The sequence below is a fragment of the Cydia amplana genome, chromosome 23 (assembly GCF_948474715.1).
Source record: "Cydia amplana chromosome 23, ilCydAmpl1.1, whole genome shotgun sequence".
Classification (NCBI taxonomy): domain Eukaryota; kingdom Metazoa; phylum Arthropoda; class Insecta; order Lepidoptera; family Tortricidae; genus Cydia; species Cydia amplana.
In genome coordinates this window covers 8,474,850-8,489,037 of record NC_086091.1, presented here as the reverse complement: position 1 = coordinate 8,489,037, position 14,188 = coordinate 8,474,850, and the positions used below count along the sequence as shown (strand labels likewise).

The 14,188-nt window shown below is 37.8% G+C and overlaps 1 protein-coding gene across 1 annotated transcript in view; it reads right to left on the bottom strand.

The window, feature by feature from the left end:
- Positions 1–14,188, bottom strand: part of LOC134658661 (tyrosine-protein kinase-like otk) — a 67,498-nt gene that overhangs the window by 38,473 nt on the left and 14,837 nt on the right. Inside the window, exon 2 of the mRNA XM_063514313.1 lies at positions 13,849–13,875. Within this exon, the coding sequence (XP_063370383.1) occupies positions 13,849–13,875 (27 nt within the window). The remainder of the gene's footprint in view (positions 1–13,848; positions 13,876–14,188) is intronic.

Below are 14,188 nucleotides of genomic sequence, written 5' to 3'. Positions count from 1 at the left end.
CACTACCCAAGGGGCGGGCAACACATCTGCCAGTTAGGGTTGTCAATTCCAAGGAAACCCCGAATTACATGTTTGAATCAAAAATAGGCCAAATTTGATCACATTATTTCTGGACGATCCCTATCCGATTGGACAATGTGAAAACGCTCTAAGTGTAGTTACAGGTACACCATAAAGTTCGTCAACATACAAACTTATTCCATTACCAGGTAGTTAAATAAAATTTCGTTTAATTGAATTTGGACATTTGGTAAAAACCGGCAAACTGCGACTGTTGGAACGATTAATAATTAAGCGTTTCCGGCTGAGAGCGGCGCGGTCCGATTTAGTTTTAATTTTAAAAGTTCACTTCACAATTCATGTTATGACTTGGTTTTGTGCCGATTTGTGCAAAAAAACCCGTTCAAATTAATAATTCCGTGATTCCTAAAGGACATATACATATTCTATTTTTAGCAAGTTATGAAAGCCTAGATAGGTTGAGGTTACACTGAAACTTCTTAATTTTTACTTAAAACATGAAACAAAGGAAAATCAACTCTAGTTTCCAAATCATTTTTTAGTTTAAATTTCATTGACTTAAACTCAGTATGGTGAGCAGGACTTTTCTGTATTTTTGTGCACAGTCTAAAAGTTTCAATTGCAACAATATTAACAACCTTCATAGATGGAGGTTTTATAGGTACTAATTTGATACATACTAGAACAAATTAAATTATTTTCAGAAAATATTTTAATTTGTTATTATTTTGAGTAGTCACACTACTATATAAATTATAAACTGAAATAAATGTCATATACTCAGAAAAAGTGACCGTCATATACTCAGAAGAATCGAACCAGCGTCCTCTGCTATCGCGGCAGGTCGAATTTTTCCAAGTATATGTCGATTCCAGCCTGGGGCACTAGAGGCTTGGGTCACTTTTTCTGAGTATATGACATTTATTTCAGTTTACTAATTTGATGTTGTTTTAAAAAAAATAAACCATAGTCGGGTCGTTTTTTTGTGGTTTTATTTATTATTTGAATTAAGTTTCAGTATCAACCCTGTACGAGTACGTATAACGATCAGTTTGTCGGTAGTCCAGTCACGTGCGCCGGTCCCTCCGGCAGCCAAACGGGATTCGAACCCGGACCGTTTGATTGATCATATGGGGAAGTAACTATATAAAACAATAGGTATAGGTTATCGCTATTTAGAGACAAACAAATTGCCTGTGTCAAAAACCTGTCGACATAGCACCTACTTTATATATGACCTATGTCTTCGCACCGAACTATTCAGTTATTTACTTCGTTTAGTTGTTTAATTAAAGCCAAATTTAAGATATTCTTTATTTAAGTAGGCCTAGCAACAAGCACTTTAACATCATTACAAATAGAATTTGAATCCAATTATCAAAAGCAATTTATAGACGATCTTATTACTTATTAACTTAAGTATTTCATTATTTTATTTCAATTTATGTATTATTTTTATTATTTTATGCACATTTTAAATAAAAAATAATCAAAATGTATCCCTTTTTTATTGAAAACTTATTTCACAAAGTACAGAAATGCAAAAAACCCCTAAAAGGAACATAAAAAGCTTTTGCTACAAAATCAAATCTACACACATACAACACTGATTTAAACTTTCACGATTGTCGACAGAGTGACATCCCTAGTGCGCAAAACGTTCAAGTGGATAAACAAGACCAAGTGCGGGTAGTTCGAAAAACTCGCGCGGTTAGACGATGCTGATGTCAACTTAAGCCAGTCTTCTCCGAGACCACGGGGACAACGCCGTCCTCGAAACGTCGGAGGTAAATCTTAAAACTTAGATACGCGATTAAGTCCCGTTGTATAATTTAATAATACACACATACAAATTATTAATAACCAAGTGTTAAGGATGTGGTTAAAATACCCCACTTTGAGAGAAATATCTATATACTGGCAACACGTTTTTGTATATGTGTGTGTTGCTGAGCGTAAAACACGAGCCGCGCACGCACAAATCGATCGAGTTTCGGCTTCACTTTTGACAGGTCAGCCGTATGGGGACTATCTGTCTATGCGTTATTCGTTTAAGTTATTAACATTGTTCTTAAAAATATTGAATTGTCTGACTGCTGCAATATGCACTTGACTCCAAAGAAAAGTGTTAACGTACGTATGGTAAGTAAATACATTTTTAATGAATGAATGAATTTATTTATTTTACAGACAACATTAGGTCCACATATTGTTAATATTGAACTTACATAATCTACTTAATCTACATGTTAGTTACTAAAAATAAATAATTAAAAGTGAATACATAGTACCGTAAAATAATTAACTCGAACCTTCACTTCATTTATATCGAAAACATTGAGAAAATCAGATATTTCCTGGCAATTCCAAACCTAGATATACGCAAAGACTTGAATGCACTAACTGCACCTAGGTAAGTATATAATGTAGCTATTCTATTGTGCACATACCGTAGCAGAACGCGCCTTCACCTATATTCAGCACAGAAAAGCAGGTATTCCCGGCGCGTCTCTAGGGGCCGACGGTAATGAGGTTTCGATCGGACCAGCAATGTTCACATTACTGTCCAATGATGCAAGATGAGAATATACAGCGTAAATTACTTATTTATTATCATTAGCCTCGTTTTTGTGGATCGTTTTTCTAAAAGTGGGTTGCTTCGCAAAATTTACCATCTGATGAACTTTCAATATGGCGGCTATCATTTCATGGTATGTACTATAAATACATTCTTGATTGAGAAATGATGACAAAAATGGAAGAGCTCTCGGACCAAGCAGCATTTATCTTCATAAGCGTAGAAGTCATTTTATACTTTCATCTCCATTTTGAGAGGAATTTAATAAGTTTCCAATTTCAAGGTTCTCCCTTTATTTAGGCTGCAGTGCGTTGTATGTTAGTACCTGAGTAACGGAACTATAAAAAAGATTTGGATACTAGCATTACTAGCCTTTGTCCACGCCACGGCTTCGTCTGCGTGGAATGAAGAGTTTCATCTAAGAAGTCGGTTCAGTGGTTTAACCGTGAAGAGTACACGCCTAAACTAAAACTAATTCAAAATTCCAGATGGCTGCGCCGTTTTTCCGCGCCCTTTGTCCAGGTATGTTAGTGTTGCCAGTTTTTACCGCGCAGATTGATGGGCCATTGTGTAGCGTTCACAAAAATTCCTTCTTCGAATATACTCCAAAACCTCCTATCTCACTTTACTGACAGAACGAATTTATACCATAAATTCGCAGGCATAGAGTTTTATTTCGCTTATTTACACGTCTAAAATAGGAGTTTTAGAACGGTATTCGCGCCCTCGAATAATTGACAAGTCTGGCGATGCGTTTTGTTTTTGCAACGTATTCAATCGTTGGCGGATTAGAACGTTTTTAGCCGTCTGTATTGTTTTGCTATTTGGCGTTTCCGTCTAGTCTTTTTGGGGTGAAAACTCATTTTATTCGACGTTTTTGGGACAGATGTAGCGACAGTTTGGCTATTATAGACTATAGTGTGTCCAAGGACTGGTCCATTTCAAACATAGACAGAGAGAATCATACTATCTTTGTCTTACACTAGTACTAGCACCCAAAAGAAAAGGATGAGTATAGTTTTTTTTGGTTCCTATTTACTGATAAATTGGTTTGACCATCTATAGTAATCACCATTTGTATTAGATAGGTTATTAGTGATTAATTAATCAGTTTAATAAATCTCCTATTGACTGTGCGGTCTGTGCGCATGTTAAGTGGCGCCTTGATAGTTTTAGGAGACATTCGTTTTTAGGGTTCCGTACCCAAAGGGTAAAAACGGGACCCTATTACTAAGACTCCGCTGTCCGTCCGTCCGTCCGTCCGTCACCAGGCTGTATCTCACGAACCGTGATAGCTAAACAGTTGAAATTTTCACAGATGATGTATTTCTGTTGCCGCTATAACAACAAATACTAAAAACAGAATAAAATAAAGATTTAAGTGGGGCTCCCCTACAACAAACGTGATTTTTGACCGAAGTTAAGCAACGTCGGGCGGGGTCAGTACTTGGATGGGTGACCGTTTTTTGCTTGTTTTGGTCTATTTTTTGTTGATGGTGCGGAACCCTCCGTGCGCGAGTCCAACTCGCAGTTGGCCGGTTTTTTTAATAGCTGTCAGCTGTCATTTAAAACAGCGAATATACTTACTTTACTCTTTGATGTAGTTCCACGTATTATTATTTTTTTACTTTTAGTAAGCACGTTCATTAGGTACACGGGTCCAAGGCTAATGATGAGACCTTCAGAGATTGATTTGACCCCCATATATGATGTCTAGCGAACATGAATGGTTACGGCGAAATCAAAACTTAGTTTACAAATTAGTACTGAAAATGACGCGTTGGACTATGGATAATTGTACTTACCCGTGGCACAACCAGTTGGACATAGCGGTTGGACCACGGGTCGGGAGCGCACCTATTATACTTCGACTACGCAAAATTTTCATTGACTAATGCACGTGGCGTTATTCATAAACGGCTGCTAACTTAATCAGTTGATGATCGTCATTTGTCCCTCTGTCTGTCGTTATGCCATAGAGAGGGACAAACGATGATCATCAGCTGATTAACTTAGCAGACGTTTATGAATAGCGACGATATTCTTTAGGAACGCCTTGACTTGGCACTTGACATGAAAACCACATGAAAACGGACTCTTTAATTATCTGGGTGGTCCCTAGAGATCTTATCGAATATGGTCAGTGTTGTGAATAACGCTTATTTTTAGGCTTAAAGACTCGAGCCCTTAAGACTCGTAAGTCTTGAAGACTCGACTATATTTAAGAATTGTATGTATTTGATTTTACGCGTATGGATGTAGGAAATCGTCTTTGCCGCCTTTGAGGCGTTAAGCCTCGTGAGTCTTAAAGGGCCCACTGATTAACAGTCCGCCGGACGATACCGCCCTGTCAGTTAGAACAAAAGGTTGACAGCTCCGAACAACTGACAGGCCGATATCGTCCGACGGACTGGTAATCAGTGGGCCCCTTTAAGGGTTCGAGTCTTTAAGCCTCGAAATGAGCGTTTAATTCACAACACTAAATATGTTGGCTTAATGAAAATATAAAAACATCAATTAAACGCTATTGGTTAGTAAACACCTTGTATAAATACAGGGTGTTTGCACAAAACATTTTTCCCTAAAATATTTCCCGTGCTTGTTTCCGACCTCAATGCGTGGCGGAGGAGTCATCAAGTGGCAGTGTCTATTTCCTAACTAGGGGTGGGGAAAGTATCGATAAACGTGATATCGATGAACGTTGTTGTATCAAGCTAGGGTCTACCCACAGAGTCTACATATCCGCTTCAGAAATACGAATAAATAATGGCTACTAATCAAATAGCGCTCTCAACTCTCGACAACATTGTGGATTTTAGATAACTGCTGGCCAACTGACTTTTTCAGCTTAATAATGTCATACAGAATGTAGTTTACGGCAGGTAATTGAAGTTTTGAATGTAAACGATAAACTTGCTATAAGCCTATATTTATAGCATGTGTATTTTAACTGAGTCTTGACAATGTCAGCAAATATAAAAAAAAAAAAACAAAATATTTTATCGATTGTATAGAATTATAGATTTTATAGATTCAGTTTGATTTTCTACCTGAAAGCCACTCGAACAAACCGTGTAATATGTAATAAAAGCCGAAGCGCCTTTTTAACTGCTTTTTTATTAGCAAGATATTGAGAGCCTCCTATATCTATTACTTTTCTAATGTTCTTGTTAGAATTGGGAATTGCTTTTCGGTCTTATCGGACTTGATGTAAACGTAAAAAAACGTTCTCAAAAAAATTTGTCATTAAACCTGGCAGATAACTTTGCACAGCAGCAGCTAATTGATACTTATAACCGATTCGGTGCAGAATGGCACGACAGGCGTGCCATCATATTCTATGGCGTAAGGCACGCCTGTCGTGTCATGATATAATTGTTCGCCGCCACAGCCAAAAATTTTCGAAAATGGAACACGCAACGAAACGTTTAAATGTTTATCGTATCGACAAAAATCACTACGATCCCATCCCTACGTCATCGTCATCGACTAGTGTAGTGCACGCTCCGTCGCCTCCCCACAACCATGAATACCCGAGCATTCTTTTGTACAACTATCTTCAACTTTATATGTACGCACAAACGTGGAAGATATTCCACACCCTCTTATCTGCACAACTATTGTTAAGACAATCTCAACCTTATCTTAAAGTGACAAAGTTGAAATTTGAATGGAAACTATAAAAGTAGCGTGAGTTTTTTGAGATTGTCAACGGATAATCACGGAACTAAAAGGGTTTATCCGCCATTGTACTCGTATGACACTTGAGTCGTTTTGGAATGTATGGATGCATTGCGAATAAATGTTTGCTTGAAGAATTTGTATGGAAATATTCTAGGCGTTTCAAGGGGTTTCTGAAGAGTCTTGAATGCAACGCGCTCAGCCTGAGCCTGACCCACCAGTATTGTGCGAGCGAAGATATTAAAACTGCATATTTTATGCAAATTGGTATTGCTATCTTTGAATGTTTGTCATTGTCATATGGGTCATTCCATATAAGTTCCTCGCGGTCGGTAAAACGTTCGAAATTCCGAATTAAATGACTTTTCAATTTCATTCTTTATTCGTTATTTAAACAAACACAAGTATACGAGTAATTTTACAGCTACCTATGCCAAGACACTATCTCTAGGATCTTTATTTATCTTTACATAGGTAGAGATTAAAAAAAGGTGCAGTAGGTTCAGCCAGCAGAGTTTTGGAAAAATCGTAGCGCTTTTTTAGCTCATGATACTGTTGCCAAAAATTTAATTGTAGTTGCGTAATGTGCTAATTATCGCACGAGTGCAGTAAAGTAGCGCCATATATGTACTGTAATAGTTATTTTCGATACACGTGCGAAAAAGAGGAAATTCGAAACGAGTGGCGATAAATTAAAACACGACCGAAGGGAGTGTTTTAAATCGAAACGAGTCGCGAATTACCTATTCGCACGTGTATCGAACAACGTTTTACAGTACATATGGCACTTTAAAGTCTCGACATACGCACGAAAAGTGCTATTTTACGCACTAGTGCGGAAAAGTAGCCCCATATGTACTGTAAATGTTAATTTTTATAGTTTAAATATAGAGTTATATTATTAAAGCTTCCGAATAGAATGTATCTGAACCAAAATAATCATGCCTCGCATATGAATGGAACGATAATTTATCTGAAGATAGCCGCTAACCGCATATCCTTGTTCAATGACCGCATACAAAGAAGATAAACTGTATGATATTAAAACTAGAAATACTAGCTCGCTCCGGTTTCCTTAGAGGTTAATAATAAATGGCTAATGCGGTCTCTACATTGGATACCGCACGCCGCTCCGGGGTGCGAGCGGGACATCGCTATATACTTATATAGCGCTCTCTCGCTTACACAATTACACATCCATTGTGAACCGCCTTTTAATTAAATGGCTTAGACGTGTGCGCCGCGCCGGCGCGCCGCCGCCGCCGGGTTTTTTTGCCACGCCGCCGCCGCCGATAAATGATCGGCGTGAAATCGGCGTGACCTTGAGTGTTGTTAATTAGCTATTCTAAGTTGGTATTTGAATTACAATATGGATTTTTATGTATTATATATTTTACAGTTCTCAAATATACATCAATTATTAATTAAATGAAACGGCAATTAATAAAGTAACTGAGTAATCCTAAGTATTCACCGTCAAGAAAGATGAGGAAACGATAATATGAAGTAGGATTTATCCTGTTAATTGTAATTTCACATTGCCTCACAACATACTACGGCAGAATGCTCCGTCATGAAAATACTTGCAATTAACTAGACAACGAAAACATAGGGCTCATGTAGTGGAGTCCAGCAAAAACTGAGAACATTGATGTGCGAAAACTCTCAAGACCCTGATTTTCCTAAAAAAATCGTGTGGCAAAAATTTCGAGAAATAGAAAGAGAGAAACAGAGTATATTCACTGTCTCTCTGGCGAACAGCGCAAATGCTTGCCCCGCGGCAATCTGCAAGCTGTAAATGGATGAAGCAACATTTTGTTATCACTCGTTGCTTTCAATTAATTTTTGTAGTAATTACCGACGCACTCGGCGATTACGAAAAAGCGAGCTAGTTTGTATATCTTGGGTTGATAACCAGTGCTAGTGGTTGCACCGCCGAGATACACCGCAGAGCTGGCATGGGTAACCTCGACAAGATCTGGAAGAACAGAGGTATTTGACGTGCAACTAAAGTGCGCTTGGTACGAGCTCTCGTCTTTTCATTATTCCAGTAAGATGCCGAAACATGGAGCCTCAAAAAGTGTGATGTGGCAAAAGTTGGCGCTTTTTAGATCCGGTGTTAACGAAGACTGCTGCTTATACCTTGGACAGCTAGAAAAACAAACCCCTCCATTCTCAGAGAGCTCAATATCGCCATTCGCCACTCAGCTCTTCACAAAATGCAATGGGTGAGCTGGTAAGCCCTTAGATTCTTCGGACATTATTATCCAAAGCATGATGTGTAGAAAAACATGAAACAACATTTAGTCCGAATGAATGGCAATCGTGCTTGCGACAGTCTGCACCATGAAGTCACACAGCTTATGACCGCACGAAATGGAAACAAATTACATGTGGTCGCGATCCTCAGCAATGAAAAAACGAGAAAGAAGATACATCTCAGTGAGCCTGATGCTTGTACGAGAAAAAAAACGATTAAAAGGAAGCCATAGCAGTCCACTATGTCATGTGTCACTATGCCAAATTTCAAGGGCATTTCGGTTTTGTTAAAGTACGACATTTTTAAATAATACGAAAAACCATGGAAATCATGAGAAAATGGAGGGTTACCGATCGAAGGTCAATGGGACCAGGTAACCCCTTATTGCAAGCCAGTTACTAGGGAAATCAAGTTATTATACCTATCCTATATTCATTTACAAACCCTATTTTACTCACAGCCAGTCACAGCCTATTCAAAACTATACGTGACTGACACTGACCAGCAACCTGGATTGATCAAATTTTCAAGAAAAACAACAAATTAATGATTTTTCTTAAGAAACCTGAAAGTCAAGGTCACGCCGATTTCACGCCGAAAACACGCCGCCGCCGCCGATTTTTTGGCAAACGCCGCCGCCGATCATTTTATAATCGGCGCACACGTCTAAAATGGCTATGCTATGTTTAGAAATGGTTGCATTTGGCCTCAGGTCTCCGTGAATGTCTTTCTACGGGTTAGTTCATAAGATAGAGATCTAATTTAAGATCTTGTTCAATTGAATCCGGCCTCTTTTTATTTTAGTTACAAAAAAAAAATACAACTATAATAATTTCAGTTTACAACTGACAAAAAAATAGTCTCAACCTAAGGGTTCCTTTTTGGCTAGGAACTCTGTAAATATAAAAGATTCCGACGAATTGAGAACCTCCTCCTTTTCTTGAATTCGGTTAAAAAAACAAACTATAGTTTGTCTCATTTCAAACATAGACAGAGAGAATCATATTATCTTTGTCTTACACTAGTACTAGCACCCAAAAGAAAAGGATGAGTATAGTTCTGTTTTTTTGTTCCTATTTACTGACAAATTGGTTTGACCAACTATAATAGACAAGACTTAAAAAATATAATGTGTAACCGGCCAGTTCGATAAACAAAAGAAACGTTCCATCCCATGACGCGGCGTTGACAAAAAAACCAAAAAAGCTAGATCCAGCCAAACAATGATTTCCGTTTCCGCTCCCAATATGGCGGCCTTTCAGTTCCAGCCCGTTGTTTCCGATTCTAGTTTTACGCGATGATTTTAGTGAAAAAGTACGGGTTATGAAAGTTCACAATGGGCGTTTTTAGTTTTACGTTTTTGACGCATTGTTGGCTCAATCTTTAATGAGTTTGACATGTTTTGTTTCAAATTCATACTTCAAATACCTTTTACTTACAAGTTACAAGTATGTATCACAGCTAAAGCAGATACCTGTAGAACATACGTATTTCAATCATTGGTTTATTTTAATAATTTTCCTTTTTAACCGACTTCAAAATATATGAATTCAATGGGGTCTTTTTTATGTAGGTACCTAGGTACGTGTACACGCCCCGATCTCTCGAATACAGCTTTGAAAGGTTTTTTTGTATTTTATGTTCTTTACAAGTTTTACAACTAGTCCATTAATTTGTCATCTACCTATAGGTATTTCTGTATTTTTTATGGTAATCCCTGCATTTCGTTTTCAGAAAGCGACAAGATGAAAACCGTATAATGATGAGTATCACGGAATACTGTTTTAGGAAGACGGTTTTGTTTTTGTTAAAAATTAATTTTATTTCTTCCGTATATAAATACCATTTGTTTTATAAGAACTCTAGAAGTCTTACCTTCACTCTTTTAATTGTCGGTTAACTAAACTACTACTACTATTTCTAAACTACAAATAAAATAAATCTAAGATTGTCGGTTTAGTTACACTCATTCACTTATCATTCGTTCCATTCGCCTCTCTCTAAACTGCACCATATCTGCCGACATTGCCGAAACGTCAACTTTAGCAAAATAAACGCGGTTATGACTCAGCTAAGCATTAAAGTTGAAGCCATAGTTGCTCAAAGTTCGCTAACAACACGCGGTGCTCAAACTCCTAAGCTCTATTAGTGTAATTGTCCATTAATTAAAAAGTTTTAACGAAGACATAGGTACTCTTGCTCCATATTAAGGTAATGGAGTTTGAGACTAACAAATGTATGCACAGCATCTCAACATATAAAAGCTTCATTATATCTAATATTTACTGACATAAAACTGACAGACAACGCACAGCCTAAATCATTAAAGATGGCACCTTGAAATTTAAAAAACACATTCTTCAAATATTTTAGAGCTCTTAAATAAAATAATTTTATTGAAATTTAACCTCTAATGGGACTAGGGTTGCCAGATCGAAAGGCGCTATTATTGGGAAAAATATAACATTTTCGGGATTTTGGGACTTAAGTCGGGAAAAAAAACCATCGCTCCCTCACCGCACTATCTTTCGCCACGCACGCCCCGCGCGCTCGCTCGACGACAGTTCAGAACTTGAAATCATTGCTTTATAACGCGAACCTGTTTTTCGGGACAATTGGCACTTGGTCGGGAATCGGGAACACATGCTAAAAATCGGGAGAATCCCGCCAAATCCCGACCATCTGGCAACCCTAAATGGGATTGAAAGTTTTTAAGAACTTAAGTGCGGACGAAGTCGCAAAATTATTCTAGTTCAGTCTTCTATTGAGAAACATAGTAGGATAATAGCCCAGCAATTTAACGGTTTCGCTATACAGTTAATTATTTAAGTATAAAATAGGTAGGCACACAAAAGTGAATTCGAAGAAAAACTTAAATAAACTAACCAAAAATTGTTTTCATTCACGCAACATCGCTCCGATCTAAATGAAATCTAAATGTCAGACAGTATAATTCTATAAACTGGCTAAATGAAATTTACTTTGAATTCAAACACGTTTTTACTTAACTGAAATTAGCCGTGTTTTCAATTCAGTTTTAGCGAGTGTCACGGTGAAATTGCCTTAACTTGATTAACATGAATTATATGCCGTGAAACTGAGAGGGAGAATTGAAATTATGTTTATTTAACATAAAACAAAATAACGTGAGTCATCCTCACAAGTGTGGTGCAGAGCCAAGTCTTTTGCCTTTCATTTTTGATACTTGCTTTTACAGCTGACTGTACTTTTCTTTCAACAGGCAACTAACACTCAATACACACACACAATAGGGATGTTTCCTGTACTTAAAATAAATTATTTCAAACCGTGCACGAAATAAAGCACCAGATAATTATTAGAAAAACATAGACAGCAGCTATTTTTAAACACAATTCGTATTTAAGTAATAAATCAGATTGAAATATAAAAAGTAGGTGAGTTTACCGTGACGTCACTACATTCGTTTTCATATAAATTCCATATTAGCAAATCGTTTTGACAGTTCTAAAAAAGAAGCTGATTTGACTAGTAGGAATGTAGCCTATTAGGTTGCGTTGTGGACACAAAAAGCGCTGGTGGCCTAGCGGTAAGGGTTCAAACCCCGGCTCGTACCAATTGAGTTTATCGGAACTTATGTACGAAATATCATTTGATATTTACCGGGCGCTTTTCGGTGAAGGAAAACATCGTGAGGAAACCGGACTAATCCCAATAAGGCCTAGTTTACCCTCTGGGTTGGAAGGTCAGATGGCAGTCGCTTTCGTAAAAACTAGTGCCTACGGCCAATTCCTGGGATTAGTTGCCAAGCGGACCCCAGGCTCCCATGAGCCGTAGCAAAATGCCGGGACAACGCGAGGAAGATGATGACAATTAGGTTGCGTTGTTTTATGACAGAGTTCCTATAGCCACCTGTCTCCATCATCAGAACAGCTCGATGGTACCTGATGGTGGATAATATTGTATTGTTACCCAAGTTACATATGTATGTCTAGTTTCAATCGCGCGAATTATGGTATAATTTACCTTACAGAATTTGACCCCAACATACATACATAGACAAACAAACATTGCAAATGAAATAAAAGCTTGTAAAAAATCTATGTAATATCGAATCAATGTCCAAAACACATTATACAATTCACTTCTGTACATACAACAGTACTTTTTAGAATCCGGATATTTGCCACGAAACGAACTAAGTACCTAATAAAATGAAAAACTTTTATTTACAAAGTTCTGGTCTCTAAGGTTCCATTTACCCAGGTTTCACTGCAACGGAAAAGGTCGCCGACGGTCAAAAGCATATCGCCTCCCCTCTCATATTGTTTCAACACATTATCTACAATTTAATAAGACGGTTTATTATGGCTGCCTTCCAAATTTAGGTAATGGATATTTTTATAAAATGGAGTAGAACGAACTTACCTATCTTACAGCAATATCAAGTTTTTCGACGTGATGCCAAACGGTACGGTTACCATCAGTTTGTCACTGACATAAACGCCGTCGAGAACGTAATTTACTTTCTATACATCCCGTTTGCACTAATATGCGAGTGCGAGCGAGATGTATAGAAAGTAAATTACGTTCTCGACGGCGTTTATGTCAGTGACAAACTGATGGTAACCGTACGGTTAGGAAAATAATAATTTTAAACTCCCCGTGGCTAAGTAATGATGTAAAATACTGACAAGTGTGTGTGGGGAGATTTTGGAATGTCATGACCAAACTAGAATGAACGTTGGAATGTCATGACAAGTCATGTCATTATTCATGATAGTGTCGCGCCCGTAATAAAATTGAAACAAGAAGTCAAGCGGCATAAGGCTGCGTTTCCATAAGAGATGTGTGTAGCGAGGATTTGTTTGTTAAAAGCCAATAGGATATTGGCCACTACGCTGAGGATAGGAAAATGAAGTGATTCTATTGGTTGTAAACAAACAAATCCCTACGCATCCTCGTACATTTCTGTTCATACATACATACATATAATCACGCCTATTTCCCGGAGGGGTAGGCAAAGACCACGGATTTCCACTTGCTACGATCCTGACATACCTCTTTCGCTTCCTTCACTTTCATAACATTCCTCATACACGCTCGCCGGTTTAGGGTGCTCTTGGCCTGGCCTTTCTTCAGGATTTCCCCGATCTGATCAGAGAAAGTCCGCCGAGGTCTGCCCCTTCCAACTCCCTCTTCTACTTCTCCCTTATACACTCTCTTTGTCAGCTTTCTTTCACTCATTCTTTCCACGTGTCCAAACCATCTCAACATACCTTTCTCAATTTCAATTTTCCAGAAAAATATGGAAAAAACTGTGTTTTACCTTCGGACCCAATGGAAGCATGGAGGCCTGCAACAAATAAAATAATTTAAATTCTCACCCGGGCGTAAAAATAAGCCAGTCATGCGTTTAGTTTTAATTTAATCCGTTCGGGCACAGCGCGACCGTGCGTTCGGACTTATTTAATGCTGGGTGTACACTGCTGCTAGTACTTATACTTTGTCAAAGGACTGTCTCATTTCAAATATAGACAGAGAGAATCATACTATATTTGTCTTACACTAGTACTAGCACTCAAAAGAGAAGGATGAGTATAGTTATTATTGTTCTTATTTACTGACAAATTGGTTTGACTAATTATAGGAATAAAAACAACTAGAGT